The 26125-nt window shown below is 56.5% G+C and overlaps 1 protein-coding gene across 8 annotated transcripts in view; it reads right to left on the minus strand.

Moving 5' to 3' along the window:
• NTRK3 (neurotrophic receptor tyrosine kinase 3) overlaps positions 1 to 25669 on the minus strand; it is a 197421-nt gene extending 171752 nt beyond the window's left edge. For 2 of the 8 annotated variants that reach the window (XM_067003870.1, XM_067003871.1), the window contains exon 1: positions 24871 to 25515. In XM_067003870.1, the coding sequence (XP_066859971.1) occupies positions 24871 to 25118 (248 nt within the window). In that variant the 5' untranslated portion in view covers positions 25119 to 25515. Of the gene's footprint in view, positions 1 to 16690; positions 17043 to 24376; positions 24807 to 24870 lie in introns of those variants that run through there. The other 6 variants (XM_013181903.3, XM_013181905.3, XM_048071959.2 and 3 more) reach the window with 6 other exon arrangements.
• Between the last annotated feature and the right edge of the window lie 456 nt (positions 25670 to 26125).

The raw sequence follows: 26125 nt of genomic DNA on the forward strand, positions 1-26125 counted from the left end.
GATAATCCCACAACACAGCAGCTGCTTTACATACAGCACAATAAAGGCAACAACATCATCTTGAATTAGGTGCACAGGTCAGCAAGGGACTGCGAGTCCTTTTAGCTACACAGGCACTTCCCTTCATAAGGGCCCCCAGAAACAGCTCTTCTCCTTTATCTGTTTTTTGAACTTAGCAGGAGTCACTTCCTAGCTCCTAGAAGTGACAAACCAGTTTTGGTTCTCAGGCACCCTGAAGACGCACCTGAAAAAACATTTTCTTTGGTTCCTTTTTGTTTCTGAACAAGTAGTGTAACTTTGTCCTGGTTGGATTTGCCTGAATCCACTTTAAAAGCTAAACAAAACTGCATCTTATTCTGAAAGTTCAAGGAGTCAAGCTGTGATTGCAAAATTGGCAGCTGTTGCACAGAGAAGCAAAACAACCAGAGAAACTCCGCTCCTAAAACTTAAGTCCCTCTTCATGTCCTTCAGCCTCTCAACAAGTTCCTCCTCTTTTCCTTCCAGGGTTTTTGCTTGCCCTAGAAAGATCATGTCCTCCCAATTGCCGGCCAAAACAGAGACCTTCCCTTCTCCTCTGCCTCAGTTCATTAACCTGGCAGGAACACGTGTGCAAGGTTCAGGCCAAAAAAACAGATGGATCGACTCCCAGCCCTGCCCTGTTCTCCGCAGTCAGGCTTGGAGGTACGAATTACAGGCAGAGGGTTACTCCCTTCTCCCTGCAGACTCCTCTAAACACACATCCCCGTGACATTCCCCGGTTATTACTAAGGTAAGCTGCTCTTCTGCGAGATGCAATAGCTTCAAGAACAACACCCTGCTTCCCAATCCTGAACTGCTCGCCATACACACATCCACCTAGACTAACTTCCAGTGTTAGTATCGAGACCATGTGAAATGCATCACTAACAAAGACGACAGCGCTCGTTTTCTTGAGGGGGGAGTGAAAGGGGGACGGGGCTGCTTGTTTTAAATACTCGCTTCCTTCTCATTCCTCGTGTCTGTTTGGTGGGTCCTGGCCAAGCCCAGGTCTCCCTGCACTGCTGAGCTGCCTTTCACAGATTGAACAAAGTCCTGTTCAGTAGTAGCTGGGGTTTTGTCTTCCCAGCTCGTACTGAAATGCTGCACCACAACTTCCCTTGCTTGCTCTGCTCATTTCTTACCAAAATAGGCTCGCAAACATCTTATATCCATTTTGTCTTGTGTCAAAATAGTCCTTGCTTAAGCAGCTTTTTTTCCTTTCCTGGCATTTACTCCTCCTTCCTTTACAAGCCGAAGCCAGACCCACCCAGCTATCACTTATAAATTACACAAGGTCAGCTCTCCTAAGGCAGCACGTCTGTACCGAGCAGTGAAGTGCAAGGCAAATTGTCTCAAGTGCCTTGAAGAGATACTGACTCAAGTCCCAGAAGTGATGCAGATGTATTGCTCAGACAGTCCTGGTAGCAAGGGTGTTTTGCTTTTGGTTTCAGACCCAGCACAGGACGGGCACTTATGCCTGGTGACCTATGCAATAAGCACCACGCTGTAAGGGAAAACAGCGCTCCATGTTCTTCACCAGGCTGTTTAAGTCCCTGTTTCTTGAATAAGAATGACCAGAAACGCAGAGCAGTCTGCAGGAGGGCTCTTAAAAGAGCAGGAGCAGTTCCCCACTTGCACTGGGAACGCTTTGACATGCAGCCTGAGGTCACACCGACCTTCTCACAGACTGGTGGCCTGTTTTCACCACAACCCAGCACCACTCCAAGCACTTCTGTCCATCGGGTCATTCCCAACTGACACGGCTTCCTAGCCGACAGCAAAAGCCCCTGTAACCTACACGCACCTTCATCCCACTTGGCATTACAGGCACTTGGTTTTGCAGCTCTTCCCCTTGGCCATCCTCACCCGCTTTGTGCTCCCACAGCCCCAGCACTGAGCCAGCAGCGAAGCCCATGAGCCTGCTCTTGCTTTTTGTGCTGGTGTCCTCACAAAAGCAGAAGCTAACATAATCCCCAAGGAATTTCAGTGATTATCTCCACTTGCAATGGCTCTTCACCTACAACAGGTGGGCTACACCATGCCTTCTCCCCCCCCAAAAAAAAAAACAACCCATTCCTGACCTAACACAGCATCACATTAACCTCTCATCATGAAGTCATCTCTTTGCCTAGGAAATCAGTCACCAGATACAGAGTTAGCCTGACACAAGCTGGCTTTAGGAGGCCTACCCTGCCTTGTATCTCAGCCTCTGTGTATGAACAGTCTTTAATGCCCATTGAAAGCCTTGTAGAGCACCGATGTCAGACTAATGCTGAAGGCACAGCTTGCACACCATCCCCATGGGAACAGCAGTTCCCACCACTCCCCCAGAGGTGTTTGACAGCAGGGGCTGGTGTCACCTTCTGGAGACCACGCAGCAAGCCTGCACGGCCCCACGTGCTCCTCTTCCAGCTCAGGGCCAACGCAACGAGAGAAGTGAAAACATCCGCGGGGATTTAAATGCAACCAGGCTCATTTTGTCCCACGTGCATGAGGAGGCAGAGGTGAAAAGGAGCAGCTTATGCCAATTTACCAAGTGATTAGCTCAAGGCTACTTAATGTCGCTGGCCTCCCTCCACTCTCCTCATACGACAAGGATAATATTTATCTAATCTCTCTCAGCTTTTCAAGCGCTGCGGTCAATAGCTAAAAAAGGCACTCGATAAGCACCGAGTATTATATAGCATGTGTACACATGTGCTGCCCAAATCTATATCAAGCCCAGATTGAAGAACGATGACTTTCCGTCAGGATGCCATCAGCTCCGCTCACAGCCAGAGCAGATGAGGGGTTTGAGCCACGCTACACAAATGCCACATCTCTCGTTGGGATGCTGGGCAGCGAACACAGGATCACAGTCCAGCAAGCAAGCAGACTCTGAGACACACACACGCTGCTGGTGGAAAGGCGAGCAGAGTGTTTGACTCCTCTCCGGTAGGGCCACAGGAAAATTGGTTTGTCATCCAGACACATTATACCTCGTGATGCAGACAGAAGAATTAATGTTCAATTACCTTATACGCGTAGCATTATAAACAAGCCACATGGCGCGCCAGTGCCAGACCATGCAAATACTCTCCCCCTGCCATCAAATTCATAAAGAGAAGTCCTCTATTAACACCCTTGACCACTAAGCCCTGCCTGCTCCAGGCAGAGCTGCTGCAGAAGTCGATGGGAAGCCCTGGAGGCTGGGAAACCCCTGCTACCCGTGCCACCACCCTGGCACAGGTCCCATGCCCCGTGGCAGAGCACACCACGGCAGGAGTCGCTGGCCCCTTTTATCCACGGGGCTGAGGAAGCCATAAAGAAATCAGCCATCTTTCACAGCATCATAAGGCGCTTATCGCATGCATTTAATAACCAGAGGCATGAAGGACTTGATTCTCTCAATATGGAAGTTATAAAATTGAATTGGTAACTGAGCATTAAAGGCAAGTGCAGCTGAATAAAGACTTATGAGGGCAATATTTTCCCCATTTAAAGCGTGGGCTTCCCCTTCCCAAAAGCGCACAGAAAAGTCACACAGCAGCAGACAACTTGGCATCATTAAGGATAATTTGAGGTCAGCGAGAGAAGGGGGGGAAGGAGGGAAACGCAAGCAAATCCAACTTTGTAGAAATAATTATTAGCGTAACCCCACAGTGTAATTATGATTCGTCAAGGTAACAATCATAAAACACAGCACTGTGACACAGCTCCCTCTGCACCAGATCTGCTCCTCTTTCCAGGGCCACATAGAGGTACACAGGTGCTGTGGAGGATGCTCCCGGTTACCCTCCTGTAGGTCCAACCATCATCAGGTTGGGCGTCCAACCCAATAATCCAGCCTGGGCTCTTCCAGAAAGGCTGGGCAAAAGGAAAAGCCGTGAGTTCCCACTCCCAAGCCCCGTGTTTGTGCGTTCAGCAACTTCCCTATGATCTCCACAAGCCTCCAGCTCATCCCCAGCCAGCCTCTACATCCCACACCAGCTCTGGCTGGTGACTTATGGAGCAGACAGGACCCCTTCCAGGGACAATGTTTCAGCGTTACCGGAGGACAGCAGGCTGCCCAGACCCAGCATGGACAGATTGCTGCAGCACACGGGAAGCAGTACTTTCCCATTATCACATGCTAAACCCAAGGTTTTTCAGCACAGGTAGAGTTATGCCCAGCCACTTGCTTTCAGGAAGGAATAAATAGGTGCAAGGGGGCCAGTAGAGCTGAAGAAGTACCGCGGGCAGCAGGGCAATGGCCACCAACAAATATCCTCCTTAATTTCCCAACATCATTACATCCCAGCTAGTGTTCAAACAAGATCTGAGGTGTCCCAAACCCCCACAGAGTTGAAGAAACCTCATTTATCAGGGATGACCAACAGTGGAAAGGCTTCAGGAACCTGTCCAGGGCTGCAGCATCACCTGCACGGGGAGCAAGGAGGGGACGGTGCCCTGACCCCCTGTGTACAGGGTGGGCTCATGGCTCAGCACCTCCTGCAGGCTCTCTCCCTACCTCTTTTTTATTTATTGCCTATCCCTATCCGACCCTTGCATGGCCTTGGACACCACCAGAAGGCAGAGAGCACAAGACGGCTTTGTTCCCACTAACGTGAACATAAATACAGGAACACAACCACCTCAGGATGAAGCATCTGCCCAGTGCAAACAAGAGCTCACCCCTTGCCTGCAGCATCAGCTGTAGCTGTCTCTCCTTCTCCTCTGAGTGATAGATTCAAAAATGATGATTTTCCCCCAAAAAACACATTTTTTTTTTTATTATTCTCGGGCAGGACAGTGCACAAGGGCAGCCCTCTGCACCAGGAGAGATGTGGGGCTGCAGCAGACAGAGCAGACACTCCTGCTAAGGACCGCTGCCGTAAACCTCTGCGTGTCCGATTTCACTGCATCTCCGAAACAGCCGTGCAACCGCCTGGGAGGAGAGGGCAACCCAAGGGGAAAAAGACAATTCCCCTGGGAGTTTTGCACTGAGCACCAGCCCCAAGACAAGAAAGCAGCCTTTGCTTTACGGGGTGCAGAAAACCAAAAAAACTCCCCTTTTAGGCAGCAGCCGGCTCCCCGCATGCCTGCCAGGTCAAAGGAAGGGATGCTTTTATCCATAGGATTTCATAGGCAGCGATACCTAGCAGCGTGCAGCATTTTGTGGTCTTTAAAGATCAAACAGCATTTTATAGAGGAAGCAGCACCCTGGTCAAAATCAGCTGCAGTAATCATATTCAGCCTTATTAAACCCTCTCTGTAACTTCAAACAGGGTCAGACTCCCTCACGCTCCCACCTCCGAACAGGTCCGTGGCTGTTCAGAAATTAAAGTGTATAATATATATACATATAGATGTGTGTACACAAAAACTCACGCAGTGAGACAGAGCTGCCAAACTCCAGAGGCAGCTGCAGGCCTCCCCTGCGGAGCACAGGGCTAATACACATTAGCAAAGTGAGGGGATGGACCATGGGTATGGGATAGCTGCGTTCAGCTTGGCAGGAGGAACCCCAGGTACAAGTAGTGCTACTGAGCATCTTTCTTTTTTGTTGTTTTTTTGTTTGATTTTTTTTGGTTCCCACCCCCCCCCCCCCCCCCCCAGCTCTTTGGGACTACACCTCCATTAGACCTCGTTAGCTCAGCCCTGACCCAAAGGGGAGTGCTGCCAGCCACATGCCCAGGTTACACTTCATTCTGTGCCTGAAGACAGGAAAAAAAAGATGGAGAAAAAGGAGAAAAAATCTCCCATGGACTGGGTAAAGAACAAGGATGTAGGAGCAAGAGCCCAGCGAGAGCAGACACGAGAGCCGGGGACGGGGCTCCAATCCTCCAGCCAGACCTGTCGCTGCTCCCAGATCTGCCCTCGGCCATGCACCCACACAGACCTGCAAGCACGTTTTCTGAAACCACAAAGTCCTTGGGAGTCTAAATCTGGGAACTTTTACAGCCACGTCAGCTCCATCCCGAGCCCTGGGTAAATTTAGCTGCAAGCCTTTGGGCTGCGCAGCGGACACTTCCCCCCCGCTCCTCTGCCCGCATCCTGGTGCGGCAAGCAAAGCTTGGAGATGCAAACTGTGGGCACTGAAAGCTCCATGTGCTTCTGATGGCTGCTCAGGGGCCAAATCCAGCATCCTCCCGCCCCTCTCAGCACCCCCATCCCACTGCATCTTCCTCCACTCCCCAGCAGCCCGGCTCCCAAGGCTTTCCCACAGCCCCGGCACCAGGCAAGCTGCCGGCCCCGTGCAGCGGGGGCACGGCCAATCTGTCCTGGGCTGGCGTCCTGCTCCCACGAAGCGTTTGTTTTCCCAAGGAGCCTGAACTTTGATCCTCCAGCAGTTTGGCTGCCCCGATGTTTACGAAGCTCGAGCGAGCGGGCAGCAATGCCCAGCTGGGCTGGCCGGGGGCCAGGCTCCCAGCCGCTCTGCTCGGGATGAGCACAGCAGCTCGGGGCTGCGAGGGACGCGCCGGGGTCCTTTCCTGGATGCTGAGCCTCCAAACCCACAGGCTGGCAGCAGCCTTTCATCAGGAGAATGCTCCGATTCCCGTGGCTTGCAATCAGCCCTAGCAGGGAAAATAAAGTCTCCCTTTTTTTCCTGCATACGTTTCCTATGAGGGACGCACCTGGCGGCTCGCTTGTTGCAGAGGTGGAAGAGCAGGAGCATTACTCAGGAGCAGGGGATGCACGCTTCGCAATGGGGTGGCAGGGCTGGAGGAGGCAGCAGGTGTTGAGTGGGAACACAACTGGCTCTTAAAAGGGGAAACGAGCCAGAGAACCTATAAACATAACACAGGCAGGAGGAGGCAGGGCGGGGAAGAAAGGAGAGCAGGGAGGGAACAGGCACTTTAAAAGCTCCTCTCCCAGTGCTCCACTTTGTTCATGTAAACGTGAAAGAAGGGCTTTGGGAACACGTTACACGAGAAGACGCTGACAGCCAGAGGTGCTAACTGGGCTGTTGTGTCTGAGCAGACCCAGCAAGGCTGGGGACGGTTTCCATCTCGTACGTCGGCTCAGGCTGCGGTTCCTCCAGATAAAGGCACAACTGAATTACAAAAAGCCTGCTCGCTCGGCACCTCGGGGGAACCAGCACGCACGCAGCCAGGGCTCTCCAGTGGCCAGGGATCACTCTAACCGGCCACTGGGGCCGAGCTCCTGCCACATCCCCTGCCATGAGACACAAGCACACGGTAGTTTGGTGCTCTTTGGTGAGGTTCCTACTCCTGGAGTATTCCTAGAGGCTGGCATTGCACGGGCAGGCACAAGAACCTGCAGGAGCACTGAGGAACCCAGAGGTAGCACCCAGCTGTAATTGCGGAGGCAGCAACTCCAGACCACGCTGACCTTACTCCGCTGGCATTGGTGATGTACTCAGTCGGATACATTTCTTTTTGGCACTGTTTATGGTCATGGAGCAATTTCTAAGTAGATCATCAGACATCCTTATAAGGGTTCTTTTTTTTTTTTTTTTTTCCCCCTCCAGACTCACTCCACCTTTACTTCTGCCCCTCTGCAAGACCTGGAGGTCCCAGCACCAGCCCAACCTTGGAGCAAATCCCACAAGCCTGGAGGGTCAGCAGCAAAGAGAATTTCTCTCTGCATGAAGAATAGGGACGCTGTGTGCCGCCGGCCCCAGGAGCGGGCTGGCTCGCTCGCAGCCTGCAGCAGCTGGGGCCCAGAGCCCGCACCGTGTGCCAGGCTGGGGCTCACTGGGGACAGCAGCTGGCGGGGGCAGCCCTCCTGCACGCCAGCTCCTTTTCCCTCTGCGGGTACTGCAGTGGGGTGCAGAAGGGCTGCCGTCGTGCTCCCCCCTGCTCTGCAGCAGGGGGAACGAGGCTGGGTCTCATGGTACCCGATGACATTGAGGCCACCCACCGTTGTGCCCTCCCCCATTGCCCCCAGGCCACCTTCAGACTTGCCCGGTGGGCAGCAAACTGCCCCAAACCCCACTGCTGGTCCCCAAGCCCAAGCCACCAGCTAACCACAGATACTCCAACAAGCCGCTCTCCCGTCTCCCCCGCTGCAATGCCAGCGCAGCCCCCACACCAGCCCACCAGGGCATCACAGCCTGCCCTGTCCTGCCCAGCAGCCCGAGGCAAACATCAAATCCAGCTTCCACATTCGGGGCTGTGAGGGCATCAAGGTTGTGGCCACGAGGACTGAAGCAAACACCAAGCCAGAGAACCCATCCCAGGCGAGGGGCACCCCACACCACACCCTCTGACCAACAGCTTCTGCCCAGGGCAGTTTGCAGCTGGGTTGTTTTTATGCATTTTTTTAAAAAATAAACAAACCAAAACACATCTTTTCCCTATCTCCCCTTTGAAAAATCCTGTAGTTGCTATGGAAATGGTCTCATCAGTATGGGAGGAGCATCGCAGTGCCAGCCAAAACTCCCCGTGGCTCCCAGTTGACACCACTGCCTAGGAAGCGGTCGTGCTAGAGGTTATCCTGGGGCATACCCGGAGCTGAAAGCAGCCATGGGCACCAACTGGAGAGCGATACCTACCCAGGAATCAGGGCAGGGACCTGCAGTTCTCCCAGGAATAAGTAAATAAATCAAGACATGCTCACGCTGGCTAAGGGATGAGGTGGGTACAGCCGTAACAAGACGCAGACCCCGTGGCAGTGCCCTCGCTGCGAGCAGGGAGGTGGGCACGGACGGGGCAGAGCTGAGCTTGGCCACTGGTCCTGTGCACCTCCCCAGGGAGATTTCTGCCATTTCCTCTGTACTCCGGCATCCCTACCTCGGCTACTAAGCAAGCAGGGTGCAAACAGCAGCTGTCACAAGCTGCAAGGAGGGTCAGAGATCAGAGCACCAACCCCAGCACGTTGCACGGTTGTGTGCCCCAACACACCCACCGGACCAGCCCCTTCTCCCACTCTACAGCAGGGGAAAGAAAGACACCTTTCAGATCTTATACCACGAGCAGATTCCTTCACTGAAAACCCTGGTGTGGAACCATCCTGCAGCACCAGAGCTCAGGTCCCCGTGCACCCAAGACCTCTTGGCACAGGGATGAGCGCTCATCCCCATGGCCCTGAGCCTCCGCAGGGTGCAGGGTGGGTTTGTTTGCCTGCTGCATGCACGGAGAGCATGACCTCCAGTCTGAGTGTGCTGCAGAAGCTCAGAGTGTCTGCTTTTCTAAACACCAGTGGGAAATGCATCTTCCCCCCAGGATCCCACGGCACAGCCAGCAGTGCTCCAGAGCTGGGGGCGCCATGGCTGTGTGGACACATCTGTCACCAAGCCTGGATTTAGGGAGCAAGCTGGGACCCCCATCTCCGTCACCCCACCCAGCTGGGAGGTGGGAGGGACGTGACCCCCTGCCCCAGCCCAGGGCGCGTGCTGCCTCCAGCCACACCAAGGAGCTGCGCTCAAGGTGTGTCTGTCACCTTGTCACCAGCTGCAGCCCGTGACAAAGAGCAGCTCCCCCAGCGATGACAGCAGGACGGGCTCTCCCCGCTGCGGGATGCTGAGGCATGTCTCAGCCGCCTGCCCGCAGCCAGCCTCAGGGCTTTCCCCAGCCAACCCCGCTGCAACATCACTCCGCGCCCGGTATTTTAACCCCGATGCATGCTGGTGATGAGCTACCGAGCTGTCTGGTGGAGAGACACATGGCCAAAATTTGTCAGCACTCACCGCAGACCACCACGTGTGAAACTCATTTCACAGCATCACTGCGCGCTTGGCAGTGAGCAGGCTACAGGCGCTGGGCTGGTGTTCCCCAGTTGTGCCTCCTGGAGCAGGGTTTTTCCTACATCCATGCTGATGCCACCAAGCTTCTCCGTTCTCCCCCAGCAGCCCTACATGAAGCCTCGGGGTGCATCACACAGCACGTCCCACGTTTCGCTCTTGGTCCTGCATGCAAAGGGCATGCACGCGGGCAGTGCCACCAGGCACCGTGATGCGCTCTGGCATCCACTGTGTGATGGGTGCAGGGTGGGTCTGAGCTCAGCACAAAGCACTGCCAGACCCTGCTGCTAATTTGGGCACAAAAGCCTAATTAAAGTTCTAAATAACCACCTGCATCATCAAACTGCAAGGGGCACATCCAACTCAGGAGCCACGTACATCCTCAGCCTTGCCAGATCCTGAGTGCCCTCCCAGAAGAGCACACCGAAGGGAGAAGGAAGGGCTCAGCTGGTATTGAGCCGCTCATCTTGGTCAGAGATGCTGCAGAAGAAGCCTGTGCTCTGTGACACACACCATCCTTTCTGGCCCAGATTTAACAGGTTCAGGACCTAAAGTACAAAGCAGCAGCCGAAACGCTTCCCACCGCGATCATTTTGGGCAAAGCAGGCAACACCCCGCCTCTCTTGCTCCCCACTGGCAGAAGTTTCATCGCTCCAGCCCAGCACATTTTGCTCCGCAGCTCTGGGAGCAGCTTCTGCAAGAAGTTCCTGCAAACCAGCCTTGCAAACCAAGGGAACCATCTGCAAACGCGATGAAGAGCCCTGACCCAGCCACGCTCACACCAGGGACAGCAAGCAGGCTGGAGCTGGGGGAGCAGCAAGCCATGCGTGGCCCTCCTAGGGCACCCAGGTGACGACAGGGTCCCCCGCGTGCCATCCCGGCTGCACCCCGAGGCTCCCAGGTGGGAGCTGCCGGCAGCACGCCGCCTCCCCTCCCAGCTCCCCGCAGCCGATACAGCGAATAAGATTACAACAAATATAAACTAATGATACAGCTGTCAAGGCAGATTAGACTGCACAGTGTAAAAAATTGCAGGGCTGTTTAGTCACAACAATATAAGATTAATTTATCAATACAGCTTATGTGGCACTGGAGAGATAGCAAATTGAGTAAGTGAATCTTTTCTACACCTTGCACAGGGAGGGAGGCTCGGACCCGATGGGTGCACGGGGCTGGGTGCCGCGAGGTTTTGTGGGCTGGGGACAGCCTGGGGGGGCCGTGCACCCCCGTTCCAGGTGCTGGGCTGGGATGTGCCTGGGTACCACGCACACACAGTTATTTACTTGCACGTTTTCAACCCACGGAGTTAACACATGCAAAAATACGCGCAGCCACCTCCACCCTTTGGGGGCTACAGCCCTGCAGGCACAGGCAAGCTTTTGGGTACCTCTCAAGGGTGCCCAACGCCGACAACATCCCCGGCAGGCCCGTATCCTTTCAGATCTCCCCTACGTTGCCATCTGCGGGTTAAAAATGTGCAAGTAAATAAATAGCTGCGGCGGTAATGAGCCCGGGCTTCGATCTGTGAAGGTGAGAGCGCAGCAGCAGCCGCCGCTCCGAAGGAAGCGCCCGTTTCTATAAATATTGAAATCCGGTAATTATCATCATTAGGACTAGTTGTGATTTATCCGTAGCTCAATCCCCACAAGTAAGAATGGCATTTATTTGCCACGTTTAGAACAGCTAAAAATACCTCCCCGAACCTCGCCTGGCCCAGCACCATCCCCGTGCCACCGCCCTCGCAAGGGGCTCGGCCTTGGGGAGCAATGCGAAGTGGGGGGGGTCCCCAGTGCGAGGGGGCCCTGTGCTCCCCCCAAGGGCTGTGGGACCTCGAGCTGGTGCTCCTCCACCTTCCAGGAGCCATTCCCAGCTGTGCCCCACATCTCCCCACACAATGCGATGTCCCCTCGAGGAGGCTGCCTCCTCTTGCATGGAAGATTTCTTTGCATTCGTAGCAAAAAGCGCAGATTTTCTTGAAGTATCCCTGCCAGACACATCCACGGATGGGTGTGCTGGAAGCCCTTGTCCTTCCTGACATCTAAGGGCAGGGATCGACCCGTAAAACCCTGCAAGGAGCACTCAGCTCCCCAGCCCCTGCCATCCCCCCCTTGGGGGCACATCCACCCATATCCAGCTGTCGCCAGAGGCTTCCCAGCCTTGTCCCCAGCACTGCCATGCTGTAAATGAGTACCTACGGTGTAAGAAGCTATCGCAGGAGGCAGAACCATGATGATTTTCAGCCCAGAACACGACCCCAGACAAGAGAATCCCCCATCAGATGGCCTAAATCACCCCGGGCCACCTCCGGCTGCTCCAGCCAGGCTCGCTCCGAGAGCGAAGATTTCCCCGAGGAAACGTGCCCGGCTCCCTCGGTCGGGGATGTTCTCTCTGACAGTCACGCCGAATATTTCCCCTGCTTCTTCGCTAATAGCTGGAAAAACAGCCGTGAAATGGGCAGCCTGGCGAGCCCGCGCTGTGAGGGGGCGGCGGGGATGAGGTGCGGGGCCCCAGCAGTGGCAGGTGCCAGCTCCGTGCCCTGGCCCCAAACCCACCCAGCCCCGCAGCCACCACCTGCTGGTCCCCAACCCCAACACATCTTCACCCCCAGCCTCCTCCCAGGGCAGCGGGACCCCTCCCAGGGCTTTTTCCCCCTCATTTACCTCTCACTAGTTCATCAATACTCTCACAGGATGCCTCCAACTCACGCCACGTTCCCGTTTTTTTAATTTAATTTCATTTTTTAAGCCTGTCAGTAGCTCTGCTCCCCCAGCACCCGCTCCCCCAGCCCAGCCCGTTGCTATTTGCTTAGGGCCCTAAGCCACTTTTCAGTCCATTTGGCAGCGTCATATCCAAGGCAAACTGAACTAATTTTAAGAGTAAGATTTGGTGAGACACTATATCAAATGCTTTGCTAAATCCAAATATATTAGGATTTCCACATTCTGCTCAGCCACTAATTTTGAGATTCCATCAAAAAGAAAAAGCAATCAGGTTTGTCTGGCAAGATTTATTCTTCCTAAATCCCTGCTGTTATTGCTCATGCTTTCCTTATCCTCTAGTGCTTCACTTTCTTAATACTGCAGGGCTGGAAGTGTTTGCTAGAAATTTATTTTTGCTATTTATGTGGATTTTTAAAAATCTGCCTCTGCTCTCCTCCGCTGCCCCCTGCCTTCTCCACTGCTACCAGCATCCCCGTGCTGCCACCACGCATCTCCTCCTCCATCCTCCTCGCAAGCCAGCGCAGGGTGGTACGGTGAGCCGGTGTTAACACGCGGCTGGCCTCACCCACAGGATGCTGGAGGAAAAAAAAAAAATAATACGAAAGGACAACGTGTTTCTGGCAGCAGAAGAGAGGTCTAAAGGAAACACCGAGCTCGGTCAAGCCCACAGCATCACCTCACTTCTATCGAGGATTGGGCAGAATTAAGCCACAGCTAGCACTGGTGGGTACTTCTCCAGCAGGAAAAACAAAACGTACGAGGGGCTGAGACCTCCTGCACCGCTTTGCTCTGCCAGGAGCCAGGCAGACGTCTGAACTCCAATAGCGCTCGGCAGCCCCGCCAGGAGCTCCGTCCCCAAACGCCCCAGCAGCCCCATCCTGCTGCGTGAGAGCAGGGGCAGAAGAGCTCACGCATCCCAGGGGAACCTAACAAGCTCCTGCTCGTTAGGAGAGGAAAGGCAGCTCTGCTCAAGCGTGACCAGCTTCTGCTCCCCACGTCCCTGCGTGCAGCAGGGTTTGGCATTTTGCAAACCAAACAGCAGCCAGCAGGCAGGTCTCATGGCTCCGCGCGCCCACCTACCAGGGCTCCTGCCCGTGCAGCATCCAAAGAGCCCGTGTGGCCGCAGAACAGCGGGGCTACCAGCCGGGACCGAGGCTGAGCCACCAGCTCCAGCACAGCCTGCTGCAAGAATGGGAACCACCTGGCTCGTGGTGCGGAGCTGGTGTCCCCACGCCGGCCTTTTCCTTCCCATCCTTGGGGTCGGGACCCAGCCACGGGCACGGCAAAGCTGGGCCACGAGATGACCCTGAGCTCTTGAGGGATAAATGGAGATTGTCTTTTCGCTCTGGCTATTTTTACCTCCCCAAAAATAAAGCGGTCCTGGAGGGGCAGCCCTCCCGAGGGCCGGGGTGCCTGCAGTCAGGGGCTGGTAGCACCCAGCTGGCCGCAGTCCCCAGGCTGAGGATGACAGCCCCGTGCTGCCCCCCTTTTAGGAGGGATTAACCCCCAGGGCAGCTGCCCTCCATCACCCCATCCCTGCTTCCCCCCCCCCCAGCATCACTGGGGTCAGGGGGCTGCACAGGGGCTTGGGATTTACGGCCGATGCATGCAGAGGATTTACAGGGAAGGGGCAGTTTCAGGGGACCCGGAGCAAAGCACCGGTGATTTATGGGGTCAGCAGCAATTTACACAGCAGGTAGCAGCACCAAGGAGGCAAGGATTTACAGGGGCAGGAGAGAAGTCCTTTTTTATTGGTGTTTATTGGGAAACGAGGGCCTCCTTCCCCTAATTACTGTGACCCAGGGAGGGGCGCAGAAGCAGCTGGATTTACAACGAGCTTCCCCCTTGCTCTGGAGGTCACGAGCAGGCCAGCAGCGGGGACCCTCCCATCCCAGTGTGACCACAGATGGTTTCTGCTCGGCCACAGCACCACCAGGGGCAGCTCAGCACCTCCCCGGGCTGCCACCGCCCCACGGCAGCACTCCAAGGCTGGGCTCAGAGCTCAGCCTCTCCAGGGAGGCTGCAAAGAGCAAGGCCTCTGACATCTCAGCAAATCTCCCCTCCTGGGTCTGATCGAGCCCGTGTGCTCGCGGGGAGGCAGACTTCCTCCTGCAGGGCTGCCCAGGCTCCTCGCAATTGCTAACGTAGTGCTGCTGCTCCTCAGCCCCCAGGCTGGAGGCAGGATGGGCACGGAGACACACACACATTGTGTCTGAGCAGCTGCCAGGGGGTTAGCTTCAAGGGCTGCATGTAATGTTAAAAGAAAAAGAAGTAAATAAATGTATGGGGAAAGTCATCTCTGGTTGCTGCTTCACCACATTACAGCATCCTCCCATCAGTGTGGGACACCTGGGGAGGTGGGACAGGCACAACGCTGCCCTCTGCCACCCCATGAGGCTACACGACCAGATTCCCAGCACAGGCTTGACTTAAAATGCAGAAGCAAACCCAGCAAAACCTCAAACTCCCAGCCCTCCCCTACCTCTGCTCCCAGCACAAGCTGAGGGCAACCTCTGCAAAAGGAGCATCGGCAGCTCATCGGGGCACCGGGAGCAAAAATTCAGCCCTGCTAGCAGGGGGACACCCCTAGATGACGTGAAACCCCACATCCTTTGTGCTGCCCCCATACAACTTGGGAACAGCCCGGAGACGCCAGCACAGCCAGCCACCACCTGGTTTAGGACAGACACAGGTACGAGAGGGTACGACATCGCACCCAGACAGCTCCCTCCCAGCAGGGAAAGCACCTTCCAGCAAATCCACTCTGGCATTTCACCCTGTGTTTTTTCTAGCCGCTCTCCAGATTCCCTATTTCATCCCAGATACGTGCACGCAGCCAGCAGACCACATACAAAACTCGTGCAACATTTGCACGGGACACCCGATGTTTTGCAGCACTGACTTGCTCAGGACTGAGGTGCAATAGGACCGGGTTCCTCTGGCAGAGGGGAATAAAAGGTGCCAGCTATCGACCCCAAACACAGGCTAACATCGAGCCCTGCCCAGCTGGTGCGGCAGCTCCCACACCCAGCAGGCACGCAGCGCCCCACGTCCCCACCAGCCCGTGCCCCCACCCCCCTGCCCCAAAGTTTGACTAAAGCTCAGGAGTATCTTTGCTTTTATAAATCTCTGCCTTTTAATGATGGCTTCAAGGCTCAGAGAAAAAAAGGCCCATTAAACTCACTGAATAAGTTAATGGGGCAGAGAGAATCCATTTCAAAGCCACCCCAGGCTATTTTCCTCTGGAGCTAAAGCCTGAATAAGCAAAAAGGAAAAATTAAAACTGTACAGTGCTTTGCCAATAAATAACCCCCAGTGTAATCTGCTACAGGCAGGCCTCCATTTGCAGAGATAATAGGATGCAGATCAGCTGTAGAACACCTCCCCTTGCAGGGACCACCACCTCCTGATTGCAACTCGCTGTGCACGAGGAGCCCCCACCTCCTGCCTGCCCCCTTCCACCTGCTGGGGCAGGGGAGGCACCGAACATCTTGCAAAGAAGCACCAAAATCCGGCACTTCAGTCCCTAATATTTGTGCTCCAAGCACTCGCCCCTGCTTGTCTGCATCTCCGCCTCATTTTTCCCAGCCCTCCTGGCTGCTCATGTCCTTTCTGCCCCCCCTTTCACCGGGGGTGCTCTGGGCTCAGCCCTCCCCAACCAGATCCCACACGCAGCTGCTCCTCCTCGAACACTTAAAACACAAGTGCGTGTCCCAGAGAGGGATTAAAGAAAAAATAAAATAAAAAAAAATCCCTGTTTGTAAATGTTGATCCCACTAGGCGCAGTTTGTTTACTGTTTAATATTTAAAGATGCTAATTAAGTCTCTGAATAAATAAATCTATGCTACCAGCGCCTTTTAGAGCCAGGGAGCCCTCCCATGGGGCCAGGGCAGCCCAAAGCACAGCGGGGCCGGGGCAGCCAGCCCAGGGCATGCCTGAGCATCCCACCCCATGAAAGGAGGCTCATTTGCAGCACAGAGAAGCAGCGCCAGGCCCAGCTCAGGCTGGGGACAGCAGGGGACCCAAGTCATCTGGAGCCAGAGGGAGCACAGGCAGAGCAAGAGGCAGGGATGGGGGTCTGCGAGCAGTAACAGAGCTGCCCAGAGAGCAGAGCCCAGCTGCACCACAGGAGCCAAGGGTTGGAGCACCAAGGGGTCAGAGCCACAAAGCCCAGGCGCTGGGGGTCATAAAGAGGGGTAAAAACTCATGGCATTGCAGAGCGGGCAGCCAGGGCTGCTCCTGGCACAACCGCTGCCCTGCCCAGGGGACCGCACAGCTTCATACCTGAGAGCTCGGCTCAGCTCCTCTCCCCAAGCCATCCCACAGCCTCACCAGAAGCAGAACAACCTCTGTCTCCCACCAGGAGAGCAATCCTTCCCCAACCTCCCACCTGGTACCTCTTTAGCCTCATTGGGCTCTGCCTCCCCCGGACCAGCTCCAGCTGCGCCCTGCTCATTGCCATTAACCCCACGGGCTCCCTCTTGTACAGGCTCCCTCCCTGCAGCCCTTGGGTGCCTTGCACACACTTCTTGAGCTCAGGTTTTGTTCCTGAGGACACCCTCCATCTCCTGTCCCAACCCAAAGCAAGGTGGCAGGGCGCTTCCCAAAAGAGCACCACATCCACCTGGCTCCATGCACCCCACAGAGCCCGTCTTGGGACAGCTGCAGAGGTGTCAGAGACCCCATGAAGCTCAAGCTGGGAAATGGTGCCCAGCACCACTCCATTTCCCTGCGCTGGCACAGCACACAGCATCCTTGACCCCATGTCCTGCTGAACTCTGCTCCCCAGGCTGCCCAGCAGCAGCCACCGAGCAACCCAAGGGCTTTCTGCTCGCTTTTTGGGGGCTGTATTTTGGCTGCAAGAGCACACGGAAGTGGAGACAGCCAGAACTGGGACCAGTGCCTGCCCCAGCAGTGCTCAGCTACATCCTAGAGGCAGGAGGTTTGGGGAACATGGGGAATATTTGCTGGTGATGCAGCTCTGGAGGTCAGCAGCACCCTTGGCACAGCGCTGTCCCCCAAACAGCCTCAGTCCTGCATCGTTGTGGCTCAGCTGAGCACCCACGTCCCTGATTTGTGCACGGTGTCCCCAGCAGCACCTGCATCTGCTTGAACATTTCCACATTAACTTTTTTTCCTTGCAGGATCCACCTGGGCAGAGCTCTGGGTTCGCTATGTAAGTGACAGCCTCGCGCAGCCCAGGGGCAGGGACCCCACCACGCTCTCATCCCATTACCCATTTCTCGGCCCCCCAGGGACAGCACAAACAGCTGGCAAAGACATCAGCGCCCCACGGCCCTCACCAGGGTCAGGGATGAGGTTGCTGGGAACATATTTCCATGCAGGAATGAAATATGATGGGCTGGGGGTATGTCAGCTTGGGGAGGATGGGAGGCTGTGGGGTGAAAAAGGATCACAAGGGGATGGGACAGAGGGGACAAGGGGGCTGGGGAAGACTTGGAGTGGCTGTGCCAAGTCCGTTGCCAGGATATTTTCGGTCAGATAAGCTGTTTTCCTTCCCATGTAGGCAGGCTGAAGCTGGGAGAAGGGGAAGGTGGGGGTGACGGCGTGTGCTGGAGCAGGGACAGTCCCCAGCATTCCTGCGTCTGCTACAGCAGAGCCCTTGGTGGCAGCTGGAGAGAAGCCTGCTGCGCTCACAGAGCTGCCTTCTCCTTCGGCTTCCCGACTGCTACGTCACATGAAAACAAGCTAAAAACGCTGCACATCTTCCTGGTGCTGCTCTTCCAGGTGAGCAAGGGCCAGAGCTGCAGGCGGGCATCACACAGAGGAGACAGGGCAGGGTCCCCGTGGGGCTGGGGCAGGGAACGGGGTGGCACATTGGGGATGGAGATGTGCAAGCACAGAAATAAATCTGCATTATCCTAAAACCTGCATCATCCCCGGCTTCCCTTTCCCCCAGACCCCATAGTGACACAAGTTGGCTGCTCAATAATTTTACGTAAGCGGGGCGATGGCTGCTGAGCAGCCTTCCAAGGGGCGTCCAGTGGAGGCGAAGACTTTAATCCCTCTTCCTTTAAGCAGAGCCAGGCCCTGAGCCACGGAGCAAAAGCACAGCCCTGACCAGCGCCCGCCACCCACCTCCCGGCTCAGCACCCCTCCAGACCCAGAGCTCACCCCGAGGTGGTGCTGGGGACCCATTTGCTGTTGCGTTGCGGGACCACTGGGTGTCACAGCCCTTCCACCACGCTGGCGGCACGTGCCCGCTGCCAGCAGGGAAACAACCCGCTCGTCCTTGGCCCCGCTGCCAGGGAGGAGGAGATTGCTTTTGGAAGCCCCACGTTGAGGATGCTGCAGGGTCAAGACCAGTTTCCTACCACTTTTTTCCTTTCTCCATCCCACACCAGGCTCTTCTCAACCCCTCTCTCTAGGGAAGGGCACATGGCCTCCTTAATCCTCCAGCCTCCATCCAGCCCCTGCAGCAAAGAGTTAATCGGAGGAGCTGAAAGCACCACACTCACCCCGGGGGCATCCAGAGACAGCTCTCAGCGTGTGCCCTCTTGCCTCTGCATCCCGGATTTCCCTGGGGACGCTTCTCATGGCTGTTTGACACCACAGGACTGGCAGCCTTTTTTTTTTTTACCCCCCTTGTGCTGGGCATTCTCCTAAGCCAGGGATGAGCAGAAGGATCTCCGTCCCTTGGTATCGCTTGCAGGCTTGCGCTGCTGCTCCGTGCCTCAGTTTCCCCATCAGCGAAACGGGCAGGGGTTTTAAGGGCTTCTCAGCCAGCAGCTGTGACAACCGGCAGCGCACCGTCCCTATCAGGCCCATCCCACCCAGCATTTCAAACAGACCACCCGCCTGTGGATCAGCGTCCTCCAAAAAGCTGCAAACCGCCCCAAATCCCAGCTCGGCTCCGGCCGGGTCTCCCGCGGCACCGGTGCGGCGGCTCCCCGTGCGTGGGGCTGCTCTGACCGCGTCCTCTGCCAGCTCCGGGGGACGGGTCCCGGGGGACGGCGGCACCTCGGGGTGCTGAGCAGGGTGGGGGGAACCTGCCCGCAGGGATGCGAGGCTGCGGAGGCACCGGCGGCAGCCTCGCCCGAGCCGTCTCCCGCAGCCGCTTGCCCTCTAGCGGCTCAGCCGCCCTCCGAAAGCAGGAGGGAAGAGGCTGCGAGAGCGGAGGAGAGGCTGGGGAGGGAGCGTGGGGCAGAAACTCGGGTGGGCCGGGGGCTGCAGCGCATCCATCGAGATGTTCGCGCGCAACACGCGACCCTCGTGCGCGTCCCGCAGCAAGGAGCTGCCCCTCTGTGTCCCCCTCCCTGGCCACGCAAGGTGGGTTGTTGTGTGCCCCTAAATGCAGGAGGTGGGAGGGAGAGAGGGAAACTGGGGCAGACCGGAGCCCGCAGGCTGCTGCCAAACACACCTGCTTGAAAAGCATCCACGCAACCTGCCCAAACCCCCACTGCAGGGAGCCCAAAGCTCAAAATTACTGCTATTTGCCCGTGCCCCATAAATAACGCTGAGCAGGTGAGCTGCAAGCATTACTAGCACTCAGGTTTGAGTCCTGCATCACTGAGAGCGAGCTGTGGGATCCCCGGGAACATCCAAGCGGTCTGTCTGGGGGTTCACAGAAAAAGCCGGGGTTGCAAATGCCCCAGGCCAGATGTAACATCTCCAAGCCCCAAAGAACAGCAAGGTAAAGGTTTCCTCAGTGTCTTCCCCCTAATCCTTGTTTCCCTCTGGGTGGAACACCTGCCTTAGGCCTGGAGCATCCTTCCCAGAGCATCCTCCCGGCCCAGGGAGAGGAGCCAGCAGGCAGAGCTGACCCGGAGCTCCCCAGATCCCACGGGAGGCAAGGAGATGCCACACGCACCCCGAAACCCAGCTCCTACAGCCCACGCCCTGGGTTCAGCACAGCCAGGAAACCCCTGGGAGTCCTGGCAGGCACCAAAGTTGTCTCTTTCTGGACAAATACCTGGCACGGGCCCTCAGCAGAGGCTGGGGCTGGGCATGTAGACATGGACAGGCTGGGCTGAAGCACACGGGGGCACACACGGACACTGACAGGCCGACGCAGGTGACCCAGCCCAGCAGGAATCCCACAGGCAGCTGAGGCAGGGCTGTAACTCTCCGGTGCCTGATGCCCTCTGCTCCCAGCTTGGCCCTGGCTGGGAAAGCCAAGCTGAGACCTGAGCAGCTCCTCCAAAACCCATCTTTTATAGCACATCTGTCCCAGATCCTTCTGCTCTGCCCCTGCACAGAGCCTGGCGGGCTGCAAAAGCACAGCAGGCCCCAGACACTGCCTGTGCCAGGAAAGTGCCTCCCTCCAGGACTGTTCAGCAGAAAGGCCACCAGGGCAGGGCACGGACCCAGCAAGCTTAAATGTTCCAAAAAATAAGGCAGCACCCACTTCAGACCTGATCCCCTGCTGCAAGGAGCAACACCGTGGCAGCCAGGACAGGTGCTCCCAGCTTAAGCTGCCTCCAGGACACCAAAACCATCGTCCCGAGCATCTCTGCACCTCCTTCCACCCACGCAGCCTCGTGCAGTGCCCGCCTCCCCCTCGGTGCCTTGCTCTGGGACAGCTGCTCTGCGCAGACAAGAGCTGCCCAAAACGAAGCTGAATTGAATTAGGGACTTTTTGGATGGTCTCTGCAGCAGCCAAAACCTCAGGGACCGGAAGGGACAGCGGGACGGGGTGGCTTTGTGGAGGCAGAGCCCTTGGTCCCCAGGGAGCAGCAGCACAGGAGGCGAGCTGTGGCTGGTTCAGAGGGGGAGAAGCCTGCGCCCTGTTGCACGAAGCGGAGCCATCCCAGCACCACCAGTGCCTGTCTGCCCACCCTGCCAGCAGCAAAGGGGTGCTGCAGACCTGTACCCCCTACTCCAGAGCCCCCCGCTGTTCCCCAGCCACTCCATGCACGGGGAGGGGGGGCTGGCATCACCGCTCACCCCCCTGCGCCCCGCTCTGGTGCTGTCCTCCCACCCCCAGCCATGCCCATGGGATGGAGCTGATGCTGCCATGGGACAGCCCAGCGGGCAAGGATGGGGCTGCTCCTCCAGGGGGAATTTGTCCCCTGTCCTCCAGGGACATGCTTTCCCAGGGGGAAACCCCAAGGGAGACGCTTCCCCTTGGGCTTGCGAGCAGGTGAAGCCCCAAATTCCTCCATCCCTCGGTGCCCCGTGATGATCCATCTCCTCTTGGACTGTTCTGAACTTGTCCTGTCTGTCTGAAGGCACCTACGAGCCGCACAGATACACCCTACAACTCTACCCGCTGGGGGCATTTTACCCTAAATAAGCCATTCTCCCCACCGATGTCAGATAATAGAGCGAGGCAGCCCGGCCTTCCACACAGGGGACATCTCCCCACCTGGAGGGAGCCCAGGGGTGACAAACACAGGCCACCGCCACCGCCACCACCTACCTGGCAGCATCTCGGCAGTGCCATGGCAACAGCTGAGGAGTAGGGAGGCCCAGATGGCAAACTCCTCCGTCCGTCCTTCCCCACGCGCCGTGCCGGAGCACGCACGCCCTGCCCACGCCGCCAGGAGGGTGGCTCCCCGGCACGCGGCACCACAGCCGAGCCCGGCCTCCCCCAGGCCCCGACAGGGAAATATGGCCTGGGTAGGTGGCACCAGCCCTGCCCAGCCCCGTGGGGCACGGCTGGGAGAAGAGAAGCAGCAGGAATCAGAGCAAAGGCCTCTGGCACCCAGAGGTGGGGCACCACACCGAGGGCACCCACGGGCCTTGGCCTCCCCGCCAACCTCTGTGGGCAGTGCCATGGGCTGGGTGCCTCCCGTCCTCCTTGCTGTGGTGGCACCTGGGTTTTGTCTGTCACAGAGACGGCAAAAATAATCCACAGCTCCTGGTGGGGACATATCGGGGTGGGGGGGTCATGCCCTGCACTGGGTGTGAGGGGGTTGCACCCCCCTGAGGTGGACCCTTGACAAGCTAGGCCCGTATTTTGGACACGAATAAGGCCCTGCTTGCCCCCCCCCCCCCATGTCCCATCTTTCTGTTCACCAGCAGGAGAGGGTGGAGCAGAGCCCACCACCCCTCCCAGGCCCTCCCAGGCCCTGAGCATCACCTCCCCCAGCTGGGGGGACAGGGCTGAGCCCCCCTGCTTGCCCCCCAGCCCCACGGACAAAGGCACCTCTGCCCACTTGCTGCCCACAAACGAGGCAAGCCGCCTAACGAAGCCGAGCCCCCGGCGAGCGTGGCAAGCAGGGGAAGCACCACGCAGCGCCGAGCTGAATCAGACCCATCTGCTGGAGTGATTCAGCGGCGGCCAGGCTGGGTTCGAGGCGCCCTCGCCCCAGCACCCGCTGATGGCCAGCAAGGAGAGGCCAAATATCGAGCATGGAGGGTGCTGGACCCGATGCCAGCCATGCATGAGCATGAACCTGGGTTCAGCCTGGCTCTGAGGGACTCCTCCTTCGCTAGGAAGCAGCCTCACCACCCAAAACATCCCCCTGCTCCATCAGCATCCCACACAAACCACCGCCACCTCCCCAGGAAACGCAGACCTCCTGGGGAAAGTTGGCACTCGTGTTCGGTCTGGGCCCCTCGTGGCATTTCGGGGCTCAGCCCGGTCCTGCACCCTCCTGGTCCCGGGCCCAGACCTAGGGAGGAAGGTGCGGGGCTGGCAACAGCGCAGGTGGGAGCTGGAGGGGGAGCAGAGATGCAGCCAGCAGAAACCAGCACCCTGTCCTCACCCCCAGCTAAGAGCAGCTCCTCAAAAAAAAAAAAAAATACCCAGCATCTGTGGTTCTGGAGTTGGGTCTTTTTCTTCTTTTCTCCTTCTCCTTTTTACAGGCTGCTTATCAGCATTTTCCAGTTTCAAAGCAGTAAAGGCATTTTCTGGGCACAAAGGACTCACGCAATAACACCTCTCGCAGCAGTTCAGACCTATGTGTGCACCTGACAACACACACTCGCTGCCGAGCCTCCCCGGTGCTGGCCATCCCACAACGGGTTAAAACCAAACCACAACAAACAGCGAGCACAGGGGAAAAAAAATAAAAAACCATGAGTTTCTCCGACTTCCCTGAGCATCACCCACGTCCCTCTGGCAGCGCAGAGGAAACGCTCCGGCCCCGCGGCGCAGGATAAATGTGGGGTGTTTGGAGGGTGGTGTTTGCTCCACGTTCGCTTTCCCCATTCCTGTGGGGTGGGCAGAGAGGGTTTGCTGGCCGGGGGACAGAGTGAGTGTGTGTGCTGCAAATCTGCCTGGGCACTGCATGGACCCGTGAGCCAGCGGGGAAAGCGGCTCCAGTCATCTTTCCCCAGCAAAGGTGACGGGCAGAGCTGCGAAAGAAGCACTGCAATTACTCCATGGCTCTGCTGCAATTGCTCTGTGACCAAATAAAACAGCCTCAGGACCCGGCAGAGCACCCTCCCTCCACGCAGCCGTGCGATCCGGGTGAAAAATAAATAAATAGCCCTCCATTAGTCATTTCAAACCTTGCTGCATTTAACTGCCAGAATAAAGGATTCCACCTCTTCGCTGCTCAACTCCCACTGGCAACTTGCTCTGGGGGCTACATTTCCCTAAATGCTCACATTTCAATTAGCATTAGAATAATGAAATGGCTCAGAGTTCATCTCACCCAAAAATGTACTGGAAAATAAAGAGCCGAGATTGGAAGCGATGAGGGTTTTTCACGCAGACACACGCGCACACACACACAGCAGGATGGATTCAGGAGGAGGAAATCTATTCCTTTCTCGACTCCACGCTGATGAGATTAACATGGGCTTTGCTAACTGCCTCTCCAAACAAGGATAATGCAACTTCAAGTTGATTTTCCAGATAAACAAGCATGCAAACAAATGCAAAGTGCTCAACTAAAAATATCTCCCGGCTCCGACGCTTCTCCCCACCACCACCCCAAGACGAAAACACACAAACCCTGTCACAGCTCCACGGCGAGCTGCAAAATTATGACAATGCGAGTTAAATTAGCTACTTAAGGGACGTCGTGCTCTGCCCTATTTCCCCCCCCCACATACCCCTCACGGAGGCGAAACCGCAGATTCCCCACATACACCCAGCCAGGGCAGAGAAGAGAACATTTTCTGTTGTGGGATGAAAAAATGACGCTCTAATCAGCTCCAAAGTCTGGAAAAAAAGAGCGAGCAGCTCAGAACTTGCTTTTCTTGCCCGATTTGGGTATGTGTGGCTGTGTGTGGCTCTGGCCGGGGTGTTCTCCCCCCTCCCTTGGCAGAAGCAAACAGTTAAAGGCAGCAGCAGCTTCAGCATCCTCGCCTGCTGCTCTCTCCTGCTAAGGAACCAAACCTCATTGACTTTATTCCTTTTAAGCTTCGGCCAAACTGTTGCTGGGCTTTTATTTTTTCTTTCGGATGAAGGAAGGGAAAAGCCCGATCCTCGTCCTCCGCAGGCTGAGATGGGGCGAGCGGAGCCAGGCAGCGCAGCAGCACCCAGGGCACCTGAGCCCAGCACCCGCAGCCCAGCCCCGCGCCCTGCCGCCGGGGAGCCCACTTACATCGAAGTGATGTTCCTTGAGATGTCCGTGATGTTGATGCTCGTGTTGCCATTGCTGCTGCCTGAATCCTGCCCTTCCAAGAGAGGGAAGAGGTTCCCATCATCCAGCTTCTTGCAATTGATGTCTGTCTTGCTGCAAAGACAATTAGCAGGGCAAGCCAGCACCGAAAGCAGATAGTCTCCCCAAATGCTCCAGAGCAAAAATACCCTCCAGAAAGTGCACTTGGTAGGGCAAAGAGAGACATCCATCTCCGATTGCTGCTTCTAAAAAAGAGGAGGAGGAGGAAAGGGGGGATGGAGGGAGGGGAAGGGGGGGAAAGGGGGGAAGGAAACAAAGACGGAGGGAGGCAAAAAAAAAAAAAAAAAAAAAAACACACAACGAGAAACCTCAAGCGATCAGATGCAAAAATCCTCCAGCAGATGAAATCATGCTGGCAGCTGGCTCGGAGAGGCTGTAATTCCCGCTAGGGCAGCGGCAGCGGGCGGGGATGCATGCTGGCCCGGCCGCCCGCCCGCCGCTCCGGAGGATCGCAACGGAGGCTGGGGAGGCAGCCGGGGGAAATAAATAAATAAGGCAAACGGTGCGAAAGTCACCAAGTCCCACCTACTGGGCAGAATTAAAATTGACACACCTGCAAAAAAAAAAAAAAAAGGGGGGAAAAAAAAAAAACACACAACACAGCCCCCCCCCACCACACACACGCAAGGAGGGAGAGGAGGCTGGGGAGAGGAGGGGGCGACCCCCCCTTCCCATCGCTTCCCTCCCCCGGCCTGGGCAGCCCTGCTGCAGCGGGCACCAAAAAAAAAAAAAAAAATAGCAGGGGGAGGAGGAGGAGGAGGAGGAAGAGGAGGAGGAAGGCTTGCAAAGCGAGCCGGGCTCTGCGCGCTTCCCTCTCCGCAATAAAAAGGATTCCCCACCCCCCTCCCTCTCCGCCAAAATCAAGGCAGGGGAAGGGGGGGAGAAAGGGGAAAATCCCACCCCAGCGGGGCCGGAGCCCCAGCCAGCGGAGGAAAAGTTGCAGCTGGGGTTGAATTTGTGCTGGGGGGGGGGGGAGCCGAGGGGCTCTGGCTCGGCTCCTGCTTTCTCAGGCTCTTTGGGAGGAGGACGATGCTGCCTTTCGCTTGGTCGTTGGGTGTTTTTGGCCCCCCCAACCCGGACAGATGGGTGGAGGGGAAAGGAAGACTGGACTGAACTGGAAGAGAATAAAAGCCAGTGTGGATTACAGCAATTTAAAATATATATATATATTTATTTT

The sequence above is a fragment of the Anser cygnoides genome, chromosome 11 (genome assembly GCF_040182565.1).
Source record: "Anser cygnoides isolate HZ-2024a breed goose chromosome 11, Taihu_goose_T2T_genome, whole genome shotgun sequence".
Taxonomy (NCBI): Eukaryota; Metazoa; Chordata; class Aves; order Anseriformes; family Anatidae; genus Anser; species Anser cygnoides.